Source organism: Drosophila eugracilis, unplaced genomic scaffold (assembly GCF_018153835.1).
Source record: "Drosophila eugracilis isolate 14026-0451.02 unplaced genomic scaffold, ASM1815383v1 contig_408, whole genome shotgun sequence".
Classification (NCBI taxonomy): Eukaryota; Metazoa; Arthropoda; class Insecta; order Diptera; family Drosophilidae; genus Drosophila; species Drosophila eugracilis.
In genome coordinates this window covers 552,943-577,017 of record NW_024573270.1, presented here as the reverse complement: position 1 = coordinate 577,017, position 24,075 = coordinate 552,943, and the positions used below count along the sequence as shown (strand labels likewise).

The 24,075-nt window shown below is 43.0% G+C and overlaps 1 protein-coding gene across 4 annotated transcripts in view; it reads right to left on the bottom strand.

Annotated features, from left to right (window-relative positions):
* Window positions 1-24,075, bottom strand: part of LOC108103787 (teneurin-a) — a 222,360-nt gene that overhangs the window by 48,995 nt on the left and 149,290 nt on the right. For all 4 annotated transcript variants that reach the window (XM_017209417.2, XM_017209418.2, XM_017209419.2 and 1 more), the window contains 4 exons: window positions 13,708-14,025; window positions 11,215-11,321; window positions 819-2,015; window positions 371-565 (listed from right to left, as the gene is read on the bottom strand). In XM_017209417.2, coding sequence (XP_017064906.1) covers window positions 371-565; window positions 819-2,015; window positions 11,215-11,321; window positions 13,708-14,025 — 1,817 coding nt within the window. The remainder of the gene's footprint in view (window positions 1-370; window positions 566-818; window positions 2,016-11,214; window positions 11,322-13,707; window positions 14,026-24,075) is intronic.

Genomic DNA, 24,075 nt, shown 5'->3' with positions numbered 1-24,075 from the left:
ACACACCGAAAAGCGAGGACGGACGGAATATTTTTGGCCAAAAAAAAGTGCTAACAGAGGATGGGGAAGGAGGTGTCGTCGGCATAATAACTGAAATATTTTGGCATCCACTTGGATGCCGTCGTCCTCGTCTCTGTCCAACCTCTCATCCCAGCCCACTTGTCCTTGTCCGCTGGCCTTATCGGGCAGTGTCAACATGGCCCGGAACCGAGAGGCTGGGCGGGCTCCAAATTGCAAACAAGGCAAATAAATAATTTTAGCATTTTTATGCCAAGTCAGCAGAAGGCTGGCTCACACACACACACATACATTCACACAGGGGACAGGGACAGGGACAGGGACAGGCTGGCAGGCAGTCCTTGACACTTACGTTGATCGCAGTAGGGTCCTTTCCAGCCGCGCTCGCAGTGGCACTCGCCCTCGATGCAGCGTCCATGGCTAGAGCAGTTGGGCACCTCGCACTCGCCAACCGGAATGTCGCACTCAGCGCCCTTCCAGCCCTCCTCGCAGTGGCACACTCCTCCGCCGTAATGTCCATGTGCCGAGCACAAAACCGGACAGACGCCTGGAAAAAGAAATGTAGAAAAAAGAAAGCCGTGAGATGGGTAACAAAAAAAAAAGTAAAGAGAAATAAATTCAAATGAAGGAAAATATTTCCCAGAGCCTGCCTGCGCACAGTGGGTCAGGTCAGTCAAGGGCCTAAAAGGCACCTGAATCTAGACAGGATAATTGGGCTAAGGATAACGTTTTTCTTGAGAAAAATTCTTCCTTTCTTTAACTTTAGTTTAGTTACTAATAAACCATCAGCAAAGACTTACTCTTCGAGCAATCCACTCCCTGGTAGCCATCGATGCAGTCACATTTCCCTAGATAGCAGCTTCCCCTGCCCGAGCAGTCATTGGGACAGGTGGTGCTGACGCCTTCGGCTTCCTCGGCCAACAGGGATACAGAATGGGCCACTAACTCATCATTGTAGACGGATATGAACCACAGACCGGTGTCCAAATACTGCAACAGGGATACATTCACGGTCATGGCATCCACATCCAAGGCGGGCAGCCCATCGCCAGCGGATCGCTTGTTCATCCAATGGCTCTGCGGATTGTCAATACTCTGAAGATGCTGCTTGATCGTATCCAAAGGTGTTTCCATATCGTAAGATTCGTTGGACTCGAAACTGCTTCTGCTCTCATCCTGAACCGAATCCTGATCCTGGGCTGATTCTACACTCTTATCACGATACTGTTCCCTCTGTTCCTTGCGATACACCTCCACATCCTGACCAGATGTTGTGCCATTGGAGCTACGGCGATGTCTCAGGTGGCTATCCAATCGACCGCCCTTGATGAACTCCACAAAATCGTGCTGCGTCACCGAAGGCGCCACATTGCGACGCGAATAGACAGCAAAATGTGCGCCCCAGGGCAATGTGAAATTGAAACGGATGAATGCGGGATGTTTGTTACGGAATTCCAGGGTCCAGAACTGATAGGCGGGTATGGTGGCATGATAGGCCTCATTGAACTCCTTCAGTTCCACCACACCGCCAAGCTGAGGCTGCAGGGCCTGATGATGATGGCCATTCAGATTCCCACCCGGTTGCTGCATCAATTGTCCACCGAGTCCGCCATTCAGTCCACCGTTCAGGCCACCACCAACACCGGCCATTGCCCCACCATAGGTCAACTGATGGTGATCCTGCAACTGGGTATTTGTGGCATCCAATGGGGTCAGCGGTTGATTGATCGAATGCGGTTGCTGCTGTTGCAAGAGGAGCTGCTGTTGGATTCCTGTATTGCTGCCACCGCTGCCCGCCGAGGGATTCATCAGGCCATGACCGTTCTGGCCATGGTCCGAGGTGCTCGTCTGTATCGATTCCTCTGTGGGAAAGGCCGTGGCCACACCCTTATCGTTCGCTTTGGCCAATCCGCCGCGCAGATCGTGGGGCTGCGACTTCACGTCCTGGACTAGGATGCAGTTGGTGCTGTCCATGTTCGGTTTCATCGAGCTGACTGCTGTAAAGGGGTTAAAGAGAATGACTCAGTTAGTAAAAGGTTAGGGATATTTTTTTTAGAAGATAAAGTTATATATTATCTTAATAAGATACTAATAACTAAGGCCATCTTAGATGCACTTAGGCCAATAGAAAGTGCAATTAAAGCCTAAAGATTACGAGACATCGCCTGTTTTAAGGTTAACCCACAAAACTATATCCCATATCCTTCTGTTTCAGCTTTGCCTCTTGGCTGGATTTTCGATTTGGCTTGGCCAAATGTGCGCCCATAAATCGACAGACAAAGACGGGGTTGGGGGGGATATACCCATACCCCAGGCAGCGGTAGATAGACAAGAGAGAAGGCGCGAGAGGGGCGAGGACCACAGTGCTGGCCATAAATCTGGTCCTCATGCTGCCATTTTGGCCAAGAGAATCGCAATAATGTCTTCTGTGGTGCTGTAGTTGGTGGCTTCAGCTGCTGCACCGCCCTGTTTTTCACACATAAATTTTGGCATCATATTTTAACGCCATATTAATATGCACACGAGTATAAATCAAAAACCAGCAGAGCCTCCCTTCTCCCCCCCCTCCTCCTTTGACCCCTTGACCCACGCACAGACACACACAAAGTGGCCGTTGTTAACACGTTTGCATTTTGCTTTTGGTAAGCGTGGAGAGGAGGCAAGACCCCCCGCGCCCCACCGTCCTGGCTATCGTTTATCGAAAACTACCGACCGGCGATTTATGGCCATTGGCAGTGGGAATGCGGCGCCAGCAGGTCCTGGCCACATCCAGGACATCGACATCGAGAAAAGAGTGCAGGCAGGCAGGCAGGCAGGCAAATGATTGAAGGACTCGCTGTGGAACATCGACGAGCAAGGGTTAAATAAGTCGGGGGAAGAGAGGAGTTGTGATGTTGCAAGGAAAACTTTAAAGTCTTTTCTTTACTCTCTTAAATGGTAATCCAGAAAATCTTTTCTCAAAGACTTAAATCAAGCAATTAACCTTCATATCGATCCAAAATTATGTTAATGGGGGGGGCGGGGGCTCATATTATTCCAATGCTATATATAGATAGACCGTGCGGCCTGCCCCAGGGGCAAATATTTGAGGACGAGAATGTGTGGATCATAAATATATATGAATAATGGATAGCAGCAGCGGGCTGTCAGTTGGACAGACGGGGACTAGGTTCTTGTTGTCCTTAGACCAATTCCAATTCCAATTCTGGATACTTGACAGGACACAAAACATTCCGTTGACATGTAAACTAATGCCCCCAATTTCGGGGTAAAGAACGAAAGGGAAAAACCTACTATGGGGGTATCATTAATAAATTAAGACCTCGGCCCAGTTGGTTCTATTAAGTTAACAAGCTTTTCATTCAAGTGTCCCTGTCATTCCCCTGCCATTAACCAACACACAAACACACACACTCACTCACACACACACACACAGGAAAATGTTCCTTGAAATGGGTTTGGGTTTCCTTCCACTCGATTCGTTTCGTTTTCGGGGTTTCCTTTCCTTTTTCTACCCGTTGTTTTTCGTACACCAATTAAATTTGATTACAATTTGCTGGCCTCGCTTCCCCTTCCCCATTCCATTGCCACCCCCACGTTTTACTCTCGCTAATGGTTATTTAGTTAGTTTTTTTATTTCTCAAGTGGAAGAAGCCCAGGAAAAGTTGTATAGATTTTTAGCTTTATACGCGGGTATCTTCTCAAGGATGCACTTGGAGAAAGATACTCGTAATGTTAGTGATTAGAAAGTAAAAGTAGAATCCAAACTATAAAAACTTAATCAGATTCCAACTTAGAAACCTCGATCTCTCTTTGCTTCCAAATCACATTTGACGTAATCAAAAATTAATTACCATCTTGTCTGATCATTTTTCTCCGTTCACCTACATGTTCATTGCACATCATTAGTGTGTGACACATGCCACCTCCTCCCACCACTCCTCTGATTATTTTCGTGCTTGTTTTTGTTTTTTTTAGCATTTTCCTATTAAACCAAGTCCCAGCTCCACCTCCATCGTATAGGTGGGCGGCCACTCCTTTGGCTTTATTTTTAGACCCACTCGAGTTCTGCTCCAGTTGTTGCTGCCTCAAAGGAAAGGGTGTGCAACGGATGTGTTCGATTAATTATTTCCGCCCCTCGCCCGGGAAGTGGGCAATAAACTTTAGAAGCAACCAACAGCACCAGCAGCTCCTCTCCACTTTTCAATCCTCAGCCTGGGCTGGCCATGAATAAAAGAGTTCTCGTCCTCGCCTAATGAGACACATCGTCAGGCTTTTTGGACTAGGAGAACTACTACGACTACTACTACTACTCCTAGGACTAATTGCTCCTGCTGGGGCTGGAATATGAGAGCGAGGAAGGGGAAGAGAAGGGCGGTAGAGAAGAACGCCGAAAAGCCATGTCCAAACGTCCAGTGTCAGGGTCAGGCAAAAGTTACAACTGGTCTGGGGAAATTTATGAAACATTTTCTTAATTGCACTTCCTTGAGGAAAATAATTTATTTAAACGACATGCGCACACCTTTTTAGGAGAAAGACGGAAGTGGGAGACTACTGCCCTACGCCCTGCGGCCATTACAGCTGGCTGAAAGTGACAAATGTCCTGTTTGCCAATGTCCTTGTCTGCATGTGTATGTGTCTATTCCTGTGTGTGTGTGAGTGTTTTGTGTTTAATTTAAATTGAAATGTCTTTCGATATGTTTTTGTCCATTTCGGTCGGGGACTTTTCCAAGGAAAAGTCGAGCGATTTTAGGGAAATTGTTTGCGGCCTACGCATTAATTGAAACTTGACTTGGTTTTCTCTGTTTTTCCACCAACATTCTTCAGACTTTTCCCTCTGCTAATTGACTTTCTTTGTTGCGGCTGTGCGTGACGTTCGCATTTCCGGATGATTGGCCAGTCCCCTGACCCCTGACCCCTGACCCCTGACCACCATCATATCCATTCATGTTTTTCTCATGTTTTTCCAGCCCTCAAAAAAAGAGAGAAAAAGGAAACACGAAATGCGAGCAGGACAATTTCCGAGTGCTTTGCATAATTCGTTAGGCGCAAAAGGAAACCGCAGAAAAATGAACAATTCCATTCACTAATTGGCAGCTCGGTACAGTGAAACCTACAACACATCTATTCGTCGATTGTTGTGCATTTGACAGCACATACAGCACATTGCGGTTGAGCTGGGGGGTGGTGCTGTAAAAGCATTTGTCTATGCTGAAATTGAAAAATAGCCCAGCCAAAAGTCAATTACCACTGAGACGGAAGCCAGGAGATGTTTCGATGTTTCGTGGAAGAGAACATTGTGGAGAAAATGATTGAAAATTATTCTTTAGGGAAATATCAAGAAAACCTATAAACTTCTTAAGAAAACGTAACGTGAAACGTAAAACGTAAGCCGAGATCGAAATCTCCATTTTTCATAGCATACTTTTTAGCACCTGGTAACACTCAATCCTATCTAACTAATTTCCCCCTGAGAAATCCATCTAAACCATAATACCATCTCTACCCACTCCAAGCCAGCACATTCGTTTTGCCTTAATTAATGCTCGGCTACTTAAGTGCATCTCGTCGGTGGTAATTAAGTGAGCATTCGGTCGGTCGGTTAGTTACCTTTCGAGCGGCTAAGACGACATCCTAGTGGCCATAATAACAGCAGCTGGCATAATCGGCTTACAGTTGGCTAAGAGAACACGGCTGAATATTCCATGGAAATATGCATTCCGATGCATTGCATCGGATTGTGGAAAATGGGGCCAGCTCTGTCGGGCTTGGCCCACTGTGCCGACCATCTAGTTCACTCCCAGTACTGTTTTAACAACAGCAGTGCGGGAAAAGTGTGGGCGTTGGCTGTGGGGCTGGGACTGGGGCATAGGGTGGGTTGGAAAACCGCAACAGAGCCAAAGGCAGCAACAAATTAAATTTCCAGCAAACCGCATCGCAAAGTGAAATGAAAATAAAATCGCATAAACTACAAGGCCAGCTGCTGTAAATGACAACGCCGATAAGATGTTAAAGGGGGTCAGGTCAGTCAGTTGGTATGGTTCTGGTCTTTCTTTTTTTTTTTTCTCTCTTTTTTTTTTGCTTTCCAGAGGGGGTTTTAGGGATTTTCCCACACAAGGACAGGGAAATATATAGAGCGGGATGGCAAATAAAAGCTGTACGGACGGAATAAGCCCCATGGGGTCATTGCAGCAGCAGCAGCAGCACCAGCAGCAGCAGCAGCAGCAGCAGCAGCTATATAGTACAATAAGTGCAAAGGCAAAAGCAAAAGCAAAAGCAAAGGCAGTAAGGCATGCAACCACACAGCTGGTGGTGCAGTGACGTCGTAGCCAGTGGGGTTTTCCAAAAGGGGGGCAAGAGGGCGACGCACTGGAGTTTCAACACAGATGGATGCACGAACGCACTTGGCCAGTTGGCATGGCCAAAAACACAGGGAGAAAGCTAAGGCAGCACTTTTTGGAAAATGTTTAAAAAAATTTGAAGAACTAAAATAAAGTCTTAAAAATATATTTTAAGACTGTAAGAGATTTTAATATATAATTCAAAAAGAAATTTTAAACCTTCAAAAAAGTCAAACAGCTTTTCTATCATCAATCTATTTAAATTCCTATTTTCCTTGCCATGTATTCTTTAAGGGGGACAAAGGGAGGGAGGCGTGACCGGCCTCCATCTGGCTGCGAAACAGTGCATATCGAATGAGTTTCCGATAGTTATCCGCTTAAAAATCGATTAACCTATTTCCGATAACTACTGCAATGCGCATCCTGAAAGGGCCAGCTGCCAGTCAAGCATATTAACTGCCGTCTGCCTGTCTGTCTGTCTCTTTGTCTGTCTCTTTCTCCTGCTCTCTGTCCATCTCTTTTACACCAACTCTAGTAGTAGTACTACTGCTGGTGCTGCTTTTGTTGTGATAGAAAGTGGCACATTTGTAAATCGCTGGGCAAACATTTATGCAACTTTATGGGGTGGCGGTGGATTCTGTTGCTGCTGCTGCTGCGGTTGCACTTGTCACCGCTCTGCTTCTGCTTGCTTCTCTATCTCTTCTTTTCCTACCCAACGTTAGCGTAGCATCTCTCGCTCGCACTTTTGCTGACATTGCGGTCGATTATCGGGACAGATATGACAGCTGCATGCAGATCGCTGTATGCATCATACGCAAATGTACAAATGTGGACTTTAAGCTGTCAGTCGACATCACTTTGCGCAGCATGTTGCCAACTTGTCTGGGAAAATGGCCAAAAATGAAGAGGAATTTCAAAGGGATAATCACATTTATCTGAGAACTTAAAGTATCATGAATTATGGATAATTGCAGGCAACTTCTGATGTAGAAAATATATATTCCTTCTATGGAAAATTGCCTTTTGAAAGGGGAGTTTATCTTTATAATATTTTGATTTTAAGATGTTTTTGTTGTCTAGTAAATATATTTCTTCACCACCCTGAACTATTTTAAGGAAATCCCTAAAGGATAACCATTTAAAATCTCATTTCTCCCATACGGCCAACTTTCTTCTTCATGGCTTTGCCCTCATAAGTAGGCAACGGAAAAATATTCATTTTATTTTCACAGCTTTTTGTGTTAATTTGCTCGAAGCCTGAAATCTCTCATCAACATCAACATCATTTTTGGGCGATTGTTTATCTAGGAAGTGGGAGGCAGTGGGTGGTAGAAAGCATACCCAGCCAGGGTGCGTGGCATATGGAGACCGTATGTAAATCAAATTAAAGAGAACAACTCGTGAGGCTGACACAAGGCAAACAAGCAAACGCAAGCTGTCTGCCTGTTAATTAACTGACAATGGGCCTCACTCACTCTTATATTTGTATATAATTATACAGTTTCCTTTCCCCTCGCTGCCTGTATATACACATAAACACATCTTTATATACAAACATATATAGCTGTGTGTGTATTTTTTAAATACCCAAACAGCTGGCGCGCTTGAAACCGCAAGTGCTGGCTAATTTCATGGCGAATCCCTTAATTAATAGGAAATTATTAAGCCAACAGAGGGAGGAGGCGAAAAGTTGGACTACAACCGAAATCTGTATATAAAAATGAGGTAAATTAATTTCTGGTTCACCTGTTCCCCGTCGCTCTGTTTGTATCTTAACCCCCCAACACACACACACACACAGTTTCTAAAACTATTCAACCATAAAACGACCCCCAAAGCAGACAAATACACCCACACAGAGACAGGGACAGGGACAGAGAGCAAGGGAAAGCGTGAAAAGACAGAGGAAAAGCGTAAATTCATTTGCCACACACATTCACGCTCACACTGAACAAAAAGCTTTTTACACAAATGAGTTTATGGCGGTTAAATGTTTGTGGGGGGGAAGCCAAAACGACGGGGGGAAGGGTGGCAACCGAGGGGCGCCACAAAAATTAATACATTATTTTTAAAAGATAAATTTCAAGCATGTGCTGCTGCTGCTGCTGCTGCTGCTGCTGCCTCTGCTGACTGCCAACAATTAAATCAGTGAAATCCACACGCAGCACCCAAATATGCCATACCCATCGCCTCCCCCCCCATTCCGAAATCCACAAAATGTTCACAACTTTTCAACTTAAATTCATTTTGTGCCCCGAAAAAGTGAGATGGGAGGGTGGCGAGGTGGCGGGGTGCCATGTGCCAAGTGGCATCACATATATTTTTCCCGTGGTTTGTTGTAAATTTGTTTTCGTTCACTTGCAATCCTGTGACACCGCAGCCCCATCAACAACAGCAGCAGCAGCAGCAGCAACCTTGCCACCCATTACCACCCACAACCACCCACCAAACAAGCCGCAGCTTTTAGCCAACTGTAAATCAGTGCCGCCGTCTCTCGAGCAGCTGCTGTTGCTGCTGCTGCTGCTGCTTCTACTTCTACTTCTTCTTCTGCGTAGATAATAAATTAAACGCAGGGAGAAAGTGAGAAAAATGGAAGGAGGAGAGACCCAAGAAGAAAGTGTGCAAACGAGTGGGCAAATAGAAGGAGAAATGAGTGGCTAGAATTTGCTATGAAAAGCAACACCGAGTGGGGATGAAGTTATGGATGGCTGATGATAAAGCTAAGTATCAGACTTTCATTACAACTTTAAGACTAAGTTAAGTTTTTAGTTAAGTTTTTATTTTTAATTTTAAAACTTGTTAAGTAAATGTTACTAGCAAACATAACACTCTTCTAGTTCTTCTCTCTAAGCAAAACAATCAATCTCCGATTTCCGGCCAAACTTGTTTACCTGAAAACGTCAAGGAAAACAACGCAAATCACTCACTCAAAGACCCGCAAACAAATTTGAGCACGCGGCGGGAGAGAAGTCTTTTTTCTTTCAAGCTAAAGTTCAGCCACATAAATTTGAATGCCTTCGCGTAAGATTTATCAAAAAAAAACAGTTGGCAGTTGGAAAAATCCTCCATCCAAGGGGGAAACCCCCGCTGGAATGAGAGGGCCAAAAAGTGAGAAGAACCTGGCAGCCCAGATGTCGACGCACAGACGCTAAAAGTGTCCAAAAAGTTGTGCCAATGTTTCACTAGATAAAATGCCAGGGCGCCGAGCCCACCGCAGGAAAATTTCAAAGGGGATCAGGAGCGGGGAGGCAGAAGCAGGGGGTTACGAGAAGAGGTGACTGAGGAGGCGTCGTCATCGTCGCCATTGCCGTCAACGGTTGGCGAGGGGCTGACTGGATGACTGGCTGCCTCACTGACTGCCTGCCTGCCAACCGTCAACCCTTTTGTTTCAAATTAAAATTTACATATTTTAATGTGCAAAGTTTTTGCCAGAGCAAAACAACAACAACAACAACAAGAACAACGGACACGGACACGGACAGACAGTCAGGGGCGGCAATGTTAGAAGGGGTAAGCGAGAGAAAGGCTAAGGGGGTTATAGGTGGCAAGGACGGAAAGCCAAGGGTTCGCCAGAGCAGAAAAGAGAAATGGGCAAAAAGAATTAAATTGACCTGTAAATATAATTTGGAAGGCAGCAGCAGCCAGGAGGCAGCAGCAAGCACAAAACGTGTTTAATTATCAAGTTGTAAACAAAAACAAAAAGCAAAAAACAAAAAACAAAAACCAAAAAGAAAAAAAGGGAAAAGGAAAAGCTGGAAAAACAGGAAAATAAGAGGAGAGCAAAGGCGGGGGGCATAGCATCCTTCGGATGTGGCAAGTGCAACTTGCGAAAAAGGGGAAACATTAAAAAGCCATTTTAATATCTGTTACCAATTCAGGTGAGATCTCTGCCAGCAAGAGCATAACTTTTTTGCTGGCCTTTCGATGAGATTTATTTGAAAATTAAGTGGATTTAATAATTTAGTTTTAAGGCATTTCAAAATGTTTATTTTAAACTGCAAACCTTAAGCTATGAGATGAGAATTCCTTTTATTTCTCCTAAAAAACTTCCCCTTCGTTCTTTCTTCATTCAAATAAATACTTTTTCTAAGGCAAAAACTAACCAGAAAATAATATTTAAATAAACTTTGAAAATCCCTATAGCCGTGACATCATCATCATCCTCATGGACTCTGTCTGTCAATCGATCTGGCGGTTTTACCGATGCCATCGAACTTCGACCTCGGATGCGAGGGATGCGGTTTCTAATTGCTTGTCAGAATGTGCAGAATGCCGGCACATTTATCAATTAACATTTTGAGGCTACCCAACTATGGGATATATATCAAGATTATACAGAGAGAAAATATATATATATGTTAAGGACTTGACTTCTATTACTGTTAAAAATCTGAATTAAAGAAATTCTTAAATGAAAACTTTAGAGTTGAGTTTCCAAATTCAGTTACTTCTAAACATTATCTAAGAACAAATAAATCCAAATATTTATTTTCTCTGTGTATTCGCAGATACGAGTATGTGCGAGTGTTTACCTAGGCCAATGCTCCGTGTTGGGTTTCTCAGCCTGGCAATATGTCTGGGTGTGTGTGCGTGTGTGTGTGTGTGTGTGTGTAAGTTAACACCATTTAACGCTAATGTAAGGCAAACACTTTGATGTATTTGCCTTGTTATAGCTTGTTTGTAGTTTGCACTTATGTATACACTGAGCGAATATTTGCAAAGGTATATATGTGTGTGTATGTGTGTATGTATGTGTGTATATGTGTATGACTGGACGGGCGGTCGTCTTGTGTATTTTTCATTAACCGTGTTGGCATTATGACAATGTCCAATGTTTTTAGTTACAAGTTCTTACCTGCAAAGTATGCCAACATGGCGGTTAGGACGACGGATACGAATATTAAGGCGATGCTCAAGCATTTCCAGGAACATCGGTGCTGACAGCGTTTATCTATGTGAAACCTGAAAAGAATATACAAACAGAAAATGAAAGTTATGACGATGTTGAGAGAGAGAGAGAGCGTAGCAGATAGCAGCAATGTGCATTTGTAATTAACAAAAAAGTGGAACTACAGTGGAGGAGGAGCGACGACCACAAGACACAAGGAATAAAGCCACTCGCCTCTACTCTCCTCCTCCACTCGCCTTCACTCGCCTCCATGTCCTGGCCCACACGCATATCCCGTACTCTGTCCTGTGGCTTTAGACGCTTGACATATCACAAGGACCACAGAAACCATCCAACCAAACAAACACGTTTCGGAGAGAGCAAGGAAAATCAAGGAGAAACACGGTGAAAAAATATCATGGCTTTTGTGAGAGAAAAAGTATCTTCAATCTACTTGTTACAAAATGATCTATTTTCCTTGAAATGTTTTCCTCAGAAACATTGATAATGTTTGAAAACAATGTGACCTTGCTCGCAAAATGAAGCACAGTGTGGCCGCCATTTAGCCTGCAGAAAACCCAATGTGACCATGCAGTCAGCAGCTCTTAAGTTAGGAATTGCCTTATCTTCCTAATATCAGTTAATTATACTAATAACTGTAATGAAAACTAGCTATCTAATACAAAAAACAAACCTAAATTCAATATATTTCCTCTCTCTCTCTGCTAGAAACGCCAACGAGTTAGTACGCCAATGAGTTTGTCAACTGCTGGCAACAGCTGGTAACTTTTTTAATAAAGCTCCCAACCGAAAAGTCAACGCATGCAAAACGATGCACTGAGAGACTGAGGACAAAGACCACTCACTGCTCCCTTCAAGCCTCGTCCCTCCCACCCCCCAAAAAATAAAGGGTGTTAATCACACATACAGCCAGGCAGCCAACAAGTCTAAGCCGCCGCAGGCAGAGCTGTCAAGTCTTTCGGCGTGGTCGCCTCTAATTGCGTAAAAGTTGAACGAAACGCTGACGTAGGGAGTTACGAAATTTCTGTTCTGGAGATATGAAGGGGTGGCAGCAAAAGGGCCGCGGGAAAGAGGAAAGCAGGGGCATGGTGCCCAGCTTAAAGAGAATTAACAATTCTTGAGTTGGCAACTTTCAAAAGTTGCCCCAGAATTGGGTTAGACTCGAAAGTGTCCGAGTCAGGCCTTCAAAGGTGATTCAACTCGGTGAAGTAAAGAGAAAAATAAAAGGAAAACAAGAGCGGGGGAAGTGAGTGGAAAACCCCTAAAGGGAAAATTCCTTAAGGAGTTAGGCACTAACTAGGGAGCTCTGAACTGCGACGAAGTTTCTGATTTTCACTTTGACTTACTAACTCAGCAAGGTCTTTAAGGTAAACATCTCACAGGGAGAACAGAAAAGGATATTAACTAAATTCTTCTTTTCAATTTTATATATTTCTGAATTTGAATCTCAAGCTTGAGTTACAACATCACTTTAAAAACCAAAAATGGTTCCATCTCTGAGCATTTTCTGACTAGCCTTGCCAATTCACTGAAAACTCCCCCGAATGCTCTATAATCTGATGGAGTTTCCTACGCATTTCGTGGCATATATTCAATGGCCACCAACAGCTGACCAACTGTTCGAGATCGAGATCCTTCGTCAGATTGATAGACATCATCGCGGTCTCAGCATTGCTACATCTTTTCAACTTCTTCAGCCGCCTGCCTTGAAAGTCGCCTTGACCTTGATTGGATTCAAACTCCGAATTGGACTGGGAATGGTAACTTTGTGCTGGGCTCTTGAAAGGCATCCAGGAGTCGAGAGGCTGCCGATTTGAGTTGGCCACCGCATTCGAATGCTGGTGGCGAGGCCATTTCGGAAGACAACCACGAGTCTTGGTACCTCGATTATGATTATCCTGTGAATTCCGCAGCCGATTGTGTCCACTATAAACCTTATGGGCCATGCTTAGAGTGGCAATAATGCCCATTTTGGTATTGAAATTTTTCAAAAAAAAGCCAATTCTAAACTAAACAAATTACAAAACTTAAAAACAACTGCCTTAAGCCCGGTGAATTTTGGAAATCCAACTCCAATTGTTTGCCAGAAATCTCAGAGGTAGCTGCTAGCTAAGCTTAACATTAGGTATTTTCCTTTTTTTTCCTTTACTATAATTCGACACCTTTGTATGTTATAAAAGTGCAGAAAGGAATTCAGAAAAAATCACGGAAAACGTTCACAGTTTCTCAGTTAACTTGAGGCCAAAGGAAAAAGTCATCTCCCCTTGAACAAAATCAGTTGACTGGAAGTCATATCCACTGCACCGCCCCCCCACTTCTCACTCAATTTAACGCTCATTCACTCGAAGAGTGCTCACTGTGACCCCGGGTCGAAAGGGCCATATTTGGGGCCTTGTTTCCACTCCCTTACCCTTCCTATATATATATATATAAACTCACCTGGATGGCGAATATGGCGAATAATGCGGTGCATGCGCTGAGTGAGAATTACGCAATGGGAATCCGGGCATGACCAGCGGCTGTGAGCCGCTTATCTGACAATTGCCACCGTTACCGCTCCCGGGCGGACCGACGCCCACTTGTGGACCAACTCCACCACCACCGGGCACGCCTACTTGTCCACCGCCGCCCACACCGCCAGGCATTGTACCAGCGCCCATTGGCAGTCCAACGCCGCCGCGATCGATGCCACCATGGCCGATTGTGTTGCTGCCAGTTGACATACTCTGCGGCATCTGTTGTGGGTGGCCACCCAGTCTGCAATAGCAAAAAGAAACAAAAGAGCGAAAAATATGGGGAATTCGGTTAGTCGAGATACTTTTCAATGTTTTTTGGAAAGATGGAAAGATGCACTTAAACAGATGACTAAACTACGAAATGGTTAAGTAATAGACTAGGCGGCAGGCACTTTTGTGGTTCCTTTTTAGCTGTTTTAATTCAAAACTCCACTCCACTTTTTTGTCACCTTTTCTTAAAGTAAATCTGCTTTCATCCCATAACTTTAACTTCAATCCCATTTCAATCTCTTTTTCAGAATTTAACGATGTAAACCTTGCCGGAAATAAATGTGAATTAAAACCCATGACACTAATTTTCGGCCAGTGCACTTTTCCGTGTAATGCGGAAATTAAAACATGTGCAAAAGTTTTTCGCCCCACATTGGCCTCTTGCATCTCGCTTTTCGCTTTTCGCCAATCGCCTCTCGCCTGGCCATGTTACAATATTTAAATCGCAGCCTCGTGGACAAAGGCTTATTGTTGTTGGCGCGGCCCGCGCGCTCGCTCGCTGTTATTGTTATTATTATTATTTTTAACGGTTAAGTGATGCGGAAATTTTAAATTAAAAAACATAAATCAATGCATGTGTGTGCAGCAGCAGCAACGCCATTGTATGTTGAATCGAGAATGGCGAATGGGTTGCATCCACCAAAAAAAAAAAAAAAAAAAAAAAAGCACAAGGAAAAAAAACTTTCATTATCCCCGCCGCGACCGGCAGAGTCGGGCGCGGGTTGGATTTTTGTGTTGCTGTTTGTGTTTTATTATCGCTCAACATTAAGCGGAAATGCAGTCGCTGGCTGCCATTTCTCGATAACTGCCGCCATTGTTGGAAATTCCGCGAGTGCCTTCGTATATGTGTGTGTGTGTGTGTGTGTGTGTGCCTTGTGCTGCATGCTGGCTGTGTGTGGCATTTGCAGTCGCCGCCCGCAAGTATGCAACAGAAATTACAACTTTTTGCCTGCCTTCAAAGCTCAAAAACATTTCTCGTGAACCCAAAACGATAGCTATCTATGAAGAGGATATCATCTTACCCACTGATCAGTCAGCAGTTGTCACAGTTATTTTCAAGGTATTTCTTTTTTGCCTTTCTTTCAACCCAAAATTGTTGAGATTTTTGGCATAGAAACTCTTTTTGAATGAAAATATTTGCTAAAGCCTTCTCCCTATGCTTACCAACAGCAAGGATTTTTCTCACATTTCTAACTCAGTTTTTAAATTTAAAACTAAGCCACACTTTAGATACACTTTAACCATAGACATCTTTAGCAGGTGTTCAATATTTCTTTATATTTATTAAATTTCTTGGCATATTTTTAATCCTTTTTGTTTGCCAATCAAAAACCTCAAAGGCATGTTAAGCTATCTTGGGAAACACCTTGAGGGCAGGCATTTATTATGATTTTTTAAGTAAATATTTTCATTTCTTAAAGAAGACTACATTTTTCACGTATTTATTTAAGTTTTCTTAAATTCCTAAGAAAACATTTCGTTTCCTTAAAAACACTTGAAAGAAAGCCTCAAGTCTTCTGCCAAGTTTAGATTTTTGTATTTACTTTTCAGTTTTTACCTTTTACTGGGAAAATGCAAGGATTTCCATCTAACAATTAATATTTATCATAAAAATCTTTAACCATTTAAGGAATAACTCTTTTATTTATCCACTTTTCATGTAAAATAGAATTTTCCTTAAGGAAAATATTTTAAAATCTCTGTTTAGGCTTTTCAAAGTCAACTCCTAGTACTTGATTTGCAAATTCCCCCCAAGTACAGGCCCAGCCACTGGTTTGGCTGACCCGCGTTTTAACCCGCTTCGAGGACCTTATCTCTGGGCCATATTTGCTTTTTTTGTTTTTTGCTTTTCTGTTTTTGTGATTTTGTTTTTGTATTCCCTGGCCGAGAACCAAACAGCCAACAACCAACATCATTGTCATTGTACCGAGCTCATCGTCAGCTGCTGTCGCGTGCATTTGACATATCACATTTGGCCCGATTCGTATCTGTTCGTTTTGCTTTTGGTTTTGGTTTTTGGCCCGCTTTGGTTTTTGGTATCACCGCTTACGTTTTACTCCTTTTTTTTTTTTTTTTTTTTTTTTTTTTTTTTTTTTTTTGGTTGTGGCTCTCCGCTTTGGCCGCCATTTTGGCTTTGTTATTTATGGCCATGTCAAGCGGTCATCGGCGCTGGTCAAGCGTGTGCCACGCCTCCCTCCACCACTATCCGCCGTTCTCAGAGATTTTGGCCTGCATTTGACATGCGGTCGTTGTGTGCGGGTGGTTTGCGTTTTATTTTGATTTTATATATTTTTTTTCCCATTGAAATTTAAGCTAGCCCAGCCTAGCCTAGCCCTATAATAATCCTCAAACCTCTGCGAGGATATTTCATATTCAAAATTTTCCAAAAAAAAAATGAAAATGAAATTAAAAAAGGGAGAAAAATAAAACAACTCAAAAATCAAGCTGCAAATTTACGAGTTTTTGCCACAAAAGTTACTAGATCAGTGTAATTTATAGCGAGAGAGAGAGAAAGAGAGAGAGAGAGAGAGAGGGACGGCACGAAGAATGCAAAACAGAACAATGAATGGCACCCTGGGGGTCTCCGGTGTTGGACAGAGACAGCTGCAAGGGCAGCAAAAAGAGAGACAGGGCAGTAGAATGGAAAGCCGCTTACAACAGCAGGCGCACAAGACAAATGTTTCTCTGTCTGTGTATGTGTGTGTATGAGTATGTATATGTGTATGTGTGGCAGTGTGCGTGCGTATCTATGTAAGTTAAGGAGAGCTTAGCAAATACTAAGCCAGCCAGCGAACAGCGCAAGCTGTGCCTGTGATTTATTAGCAACAATAATAGAATTAAACAATTTAAATTAAGTTGTAGCCAAAAACCATAAACAGTCTGCCAAACGGACCTGCGGGTTAGGCGCCATCACCCCCCCACCACCACTCGCCGCTTACAAGCAACACTCACACACGCAACGTTTTGTTGCTACAAAGTTTGATACCCTCGAAAAGTCAGGGGGTAAACGAATTGGCAAGGTCTTGACAAAGTTGCATGAGGTAAATAAAGTTAAAGATGGAGAAATTGTAAAAGTTCCGTATAGAAGGACCATTAAGGATGATGGACCTGGCTTTCCTCCTTCATCAAAATTAAGATGATTAGACACAGACTAAACGCCCTTCGAAAGAAGTATCTTCAAGTTCGTGGCATCGAAATTCAAATGAATCGCTTGACCAGCAGCAGGCGACAGAGCAACGGAAGCACAGCTAGCTGGGGGAAAGTTGGAAAAGCGACAAAGGGAAAGGTGGAGATGAAATGGGGAAGGGAATAGAGTGGTAAAGAGGGAAGCGACTTCCTCGCGCTGCTGGCGGGGAATTACAAATGCTTCCTGTGCATACATTTGGCAGCAGTTTGTGTATGTCTATGTGTATATGAGTGTGTGTGTTTGTTCCCATTCTGCTACCGCTTTTCCACTTCGTGTGTGTATATTGTTGCCATTATTATTGCCGTTGACCAACCACAGCAGCAACAGCAGCAGCAGCAGCAGTTCCACTTTTGCCCCACTTTCCCTCGACTTTCCATCCATGACACTCGACGAAAGTTGTGCACACGCAATATGGAGTGGAGTGGCGAAAAAAAAGGAAAGCGCACAAAAAAATGTTGTTGCATACTTTTAAGTGCAGCGCATTTTGTAACTCAAAATGGCAGTTTGTATATGTGTTTTTATTATTGTGCCTGTTAGTCAGTGTGTGTGTGTGTGCGCGCGTGTGCTTGATTGTTTAATTTAATTTGGATTTAAAAGCAACGCATAACAAAGATTGCTAGCAATTATTTTTTGCCCAACGCTCTTGTTATTCAATCAAATAATATTCATTTCATTTGCAATCAACAACAGCACCAGCAGCAACAGCAGCAGCAGCAGCTGCAGAAAAAGTTTTGCTTTTATTAAATTCTGTTTCTGTTTATTCCGCTTTGTGATAATAAATACTGTTTTTTCACTGTCCACTGAGAGCGGGGGGGTGGTTGGGAAAGAGCTGAGAGATGGCGATAGTTTGCCTGAAAGGGACATAAATCCAATGGGGTGAAAGAAGTCCAAAAAAGAGGAGGAGAAATGCAGTTTGGGGACAGCATTTGAGAATGAAATTGAAGGACTTACTTTCTGCTTTTGCCATATAAACCGAAATTGTGGGTTTTATTATCAGAAATTTTGGGTTTTCATAATATTACTAGTAGTAGTACTAGCTTATTTATCAACAAAGAAAAAATCTTCGGAAAATTCTACTCTTTATCTAACACTTTTCCAACTCCTTTTTGATTTTCTAAATTCCAAACTTACTCCCCCCTCCCTCTCAACCAAACTATTAATTGTTTTTCCTCAAACCTCAAAACAATTTCAAAAACAAAAAAAATTTCACCAACTCCGATTGAGAAATTTCCCCTCGACGGAAACAGCAACAAAAACTGTTAAATAAATTTGATCAGTTTCCCTAGCTTTTACCCTTTTCTCTCTTTTTTCGTGTATTTTCTATTTTTTCTCTTAGTTTTCTCCCTCCCTCAATTTCAGTTGCTTTTTTCCCCTAGAAAAGCGATCGAGCCTCGAGGCCATTGAACATTTTCCGCAAACTTTTTCAATGGGCCACCCACACACACACACATACATTGCATTGAGTGGAAGTGGAACAAAACTATGAATTTAGTTTTTCTGGCATTGTTGGTTTAACTCCCCTTAACCCTTGGCAGTCCCAACATCGGTTTCGTGCCTCACAAAGCGAAAACTAACAAAAACGCCCACCAAAAACGTGATTTTCGCCAAATTTCACAAACACACACACACACAGAGAAAGTTGAAGAAGCGAAAGAGATGGCATGAGCTGAGCAGAAAGAGGTGGCATGAGGCAGCAGCCAAGATAAATCCAAACAAAATTACACGCTGTGTGCGAAGCGCTGAAAACGTGCTAGAAAAATGAAGCGCGAAATCAATAATAACACACAATAAAAAGGGACAGCGGATCAGCGCGAAAGAGAGCGAGAAGGAGGCACACCGAAAGGGACAGAGCTAAAGGGGGAAATACAATGTAGGTGAAGAAACAGCAACAAACCGTGGCAAAAGGCTACGTGCAACATTAGCATCTGCAAGTGCAACGGCAACCAAATCAGGGCAATTGTCCATGTCCATTGTCCTGTCACGCATTCAGAAAGTGCTGAAAAATTGGCCAAGGGAAAACACTGAGTTTTCCTCGTCGAAAGAGTGTCAAATAATTGTGGGAAATAATTGATTCGATTTGCTGGCAGTGGGAAGTGGGAAATAAAATAAGAAAATCTACTAAAAAAAATATCACGAAAAATTATTACAAATTCTTTGCCTTAAAAACGAAATCCCGCGACTCTTGAAAATTTTTGCCAGCTCAAGAAAATAATTTGTCTAGCATTTTTCCAGCAACCGCCTCTTTTCTTTGAGCATAATTTTCCTTTCTTCCTGTCTCGACACAAAAGCCAGTGGCGAGATGAAAAACAAAAGAAAATCGCAACCAACGAACGCGGCAGACAAAGAAAGTTTTTTCTTTTTTTTTGGTTTTTGGAGGGGTTGCCTGCTCGATGGTGAAGGGAAAAGCATAGGGTGATGGCACGGGGGAGGGAGGGGGCAAATCAATTTAATTAGTTTCTGACTTTCATTTACAAATTATGCATAAATCTGTAGACAGCGCCCCAGAGACCATAAATTAAGCGCCAGCGCCAAACTCAAACTCTTGGCCAAAAATAAAGGAAAGGAAAAACTCAGGCGAAAGAAACACGAAAAGCAAAGAAAACCCGAAAGGAAAAAATTGCAAAGAAAGAGAAAAACTTTTACGGAATACAACACAAACAACAACAACAACAACAACAAGAAAAACTTGTATCTAACTACAGAAGAGGAAGGAGGAAAAATAGGAGGAAAAACGAGGGTTGGACGCAAAATTAATTTGCGCTTTTATTAAATTTTCCTTTGCCGCTCTCTTCGCAGGACACACAGGAGGCAAGGACGTTCAAGGGGCTGCTGTTGCTGCTGTCGTTGGTTGATAGGGGGTGGTGGGGAGGCAGGTAATCACGCCCACAGGGGAAAATACACACACGCGTATGAGCAATTTTTATCGAGCGTAAAAGCAACAAGCGAATAAAGCAGCAAAAGGATAGCCAGAGAAGCAGTGATAAAGGGCCGGAGGGAGGGTGCGGAGGGGTGCGGAACATGCCAAGGAAAAACGGTTCGAAAAGTGAGAGGGAGGGGGTGGTGTAGAATTTAGCCAACTGCCACTACTCCTACTGCTGCTGCTGCTCCTGTCCTGTCAAACAAAAATGCAACCCCTTGAACAATTTTTTATACACGATTTATTTCCATTTTCTGCTATCCCTCTTCCTTTTTTTCTTTTTTTTTTCGTTTTTTTTTCATTTGCCCCTCGAATTTTCCATGCTCCAGTGCACGCAATATTAAGAAGGGGGCCGCCCATGAAAATTATTACAAAGAAATGGCAATGAAAATTAAAAGAAGAACTTGGATTTCTTTCTAAGTTTTCCCCAAAGAGATCAATCATTAAAGTTAATTTGCAAGCAAGCGAAAAACTTTAAGATTAGTTGGCAAAATCAACTTAAGGGTATATATTTTTAATGCCTTAAAAAATGAATTTGTAATATATTTAAGTTTCGAATTGAAAAATCTTTCTATTTACCCAAGAAAATCCCCTCAAATTCCCCTTAAAAACCTCTAAAAACACCTTCGCCCATAATTGCTATATCTTTCCCTCGGACAAACCTCAGCTTGTGGCAAATATTTAATTAACAATCACGTGTAAATCTCCCCCTTGTGCTAAATCTTCTGATTTTTCCCCCATTTTATTGCCACATTTTTCTTCCACTTAAGTCCCTCAACAAATTGCAAGTTCGCGACTAAACCGAAAGGTAAATGATCTAAAAATGGCAACTAAGGACGGCAATGAGGTATATATATATCTATATCTATATCGAGAGGGTGGCAGGGGCAGGGATATATCAGTTACGCGCTCTCATGGCAGATGATTTTGCGAAATAAAAAGCGAAACCCCGGCCTTAACCCTCCACTGGCGCCCCCCCTTCCGCTCCCCTTTGGGTGAACTCGGGCGACTAATAACACCCCGAGGGAGTCGAGCCAGTCGCCAGAGGCGGGGCCATGGGACTTTGGCTGTGGCTGTGGCTGCCTCACTGCCAGTGGGTGTGAGTGGGCGCGGCGACGGCCAATGATCAAAGAATTTTTCACTGCGCTCTGGTTCATCCTTTTGATTTTGTTTTTCCTTTTTTTCTCCCGTTGCCATGCTAAATTTTTGTTATGACGGCGGAATTAATATTATTAAGGGTCGCACAGACCGCTTGGTCCCCTCTTCTTTCCCCCCCTGTTTTTCTGTTTCCCTCTTTCTTCTTCCTTTTTTTTCGTTTTTTTGCAGCCGTTGAGTTGATAATTTTGCGATGCTACACCAGCAGAAGAGCGAGAAGGGGAAAGGGCTTTTCCACGTCGACGTCATTATCAGCAAATGCCGCCTGCCGCATGCCGCACGCCGCTTTGTTTGACAAAAAGGCAAGGCAACACCACCCCAACTGAGATACCCAACCTAAGGCAGGCAGGCAACCCACTCGAAATTCACATTTTGCCTGTTTATGGGCCCTTATTAAATATTTACAGTTTTGGCAAGTTTGAAAAGCGCCTTTAATTGCTGTCACTTCTAGATTAATTATTTACACAACCCACAGATACACACACACCCAGCACACACACACAACCAACACATACCCTATGAGAATAAATTGAATGAATTTAATTAGAGTTGGCGGTTTGTGCAGTTTAACTACAGAATAAATAATCATTTTTTCCCCTAGCATAAAGTTTAAAAGCTTAGAAAGCGCGTATTTAAGTCCCTAAAAAACAAACATGAAATAAAGTTATGATAAAAGTTATATTAATTATTTATAAAATTGGTTACTTATTACTTTCTGGATGTTCTAAAAATGTAAGCTTAAGCAGCTCATTAAGGTTTCCAAAGTGTTTCTGTTTCTGTTTCTGTTTTCCCATTAAATAAGTTTCGGTTCTTAACTTTGTTTTCTTTTTAACCTTTCCTTTTTTTTTATATTTACTAAATATTCCTTAACTAAAACCCTAACTATTTCCTTGGAAAAACACTTAACTAAAAACAATCCCAAAAAGCAAATGAAAAGTCAACTTCAAATTAGGCTTCCTGCCTGCCTACACAGAGAAGCTCAGCTCCTATGTAATTTCCTCTACTTTCCGAGGGCATTCTTCAGTCGACTTTTCCAATTTCCCCTATTTTCCTTCTTCTCCTCTCTTTCTCTGCCGGCTCTGCATTTGTCTGTCAACCGTTTGGCGTAGAGAGGAAAGTGGAAAATGGCAGAGGCAGAGGCAAGAGGCAAGAGGCAAGAGGAAAACGGCCTGAAAAGCGTCGCGCGATAAGCGCCTCAAACATTTTTCCAAGCGCTTATTAATTGTGTTTGTCGAGTGACGACGACGACGACGACGACGACGGCAACGGCTGCTTGAGAGCCCGTCGAAAAAAGGATACGAAGGTAACAAGACGAGGGTGTTTGCCAAAGGATTATGCAGCAATGTCGCCGACGCTCCAAGGCAAACACACACTTCGGCGGATGGGAAAGGAAAACTTGGGAAAAGCGGCTGAAAATTTAGTTGGGCTTTTGCTGCTTTGCTGCTTTCTCGCCCCTTGCCACCACCTGCTGGGCAGCTGAAAGATTTTTAATATTTGCCAGAAGTGTGGCAATAAAATCAATCGAGCTAATAACGGAAATTGCCCAAAGGAAGAAAATGCTGAAAAAAAACGCAGGACAGAAATTGGGAAATCGAAAAACGCAGCGGGTCATCGGCCGCGCCAAGGCAAGCACGTGGCTGGCTAGCTATCCCTCATCCTCTTCCTTTTTCTATATATATATTTTTGCTCTGTATTTTATATATCTGCTGCTATGCCTCGATGCCGATTTGAAATGGCATAAATTGAATTAGACGGCATGTCCCCGGGATTTTTGGATTTTTGGATTCCTGCAGCTGCAAGTGCAGCGAAAATTCACCACCACCAAAGGCAGCACCACCAGCAGCAGCAGCAGAAATGGAAAATAAGAAAAACATTCAAACAGCCAAACAGCAACATCCCTGAAAATATTTCCTGATCCTGATCCTTTCGGTGCACCCTCCTTCTACTTCTTCTATTTTGACCACTTTTTTGGCTGGGCGTTACCATAAAGCAAAGTAATATGCTCGCCCATCTGGGCTAATAATCAAATCAGTGGGCGTGGTCTTATATATATTTTTTAGATTGCTTTTTATTTCCGGTCCATCAATTATCGAAGGTCCCCCCCCTCTTGTGATGCCAAAAGGGGAGAGATGTTTCTCAGAAGATTTTTGATGTTGATGTTGATCTTCCCTGGCTAGGCTAAGAAAGACGCCTAAAACTATCCCAAAATCTCTCCTTATCATGTTAACCCAAAACAGCAATTGCAATTACACAATCTAAAACCCTGCCTTTCGTAACCATATTAATTTTCTGGCATTTCATAACGCTGATGATGATCTCCAAGGGTCTGTCCCCGCCAGTCAGTGACCGCCCTCAAGTTAATTTGCAACATAATCTTTTAATCTGGTTTTTGTGTCAAGCGCAGACCAACGAAAATTGCACTGTGCCAGGGCCAAAGGGCGGGTGGATTTTAACCATTTCCCATTTTCCAAAGCCACCCCCATATATCAATGGGAGGGAAGGGAAGTGAAGAGATATTCCAACCCTTGATAATGGCCGAGAGGCCGTGAAACGGTGGATGGGATTTATGAAAAATTCATTAGTTCCGTGTGTGCGCCTTTCGTTTCCAATGGGATGACATATGAACCTAATGATGCCCCAGGCACCCACCACACTCACACACACACACACAGATACGCAGGACATTGTCCACTTGATGGTCTATAGAAAGAGAAAACAACAACAACAACCGCAATAAGGAAAAGGGAATCGCATTGCATTAG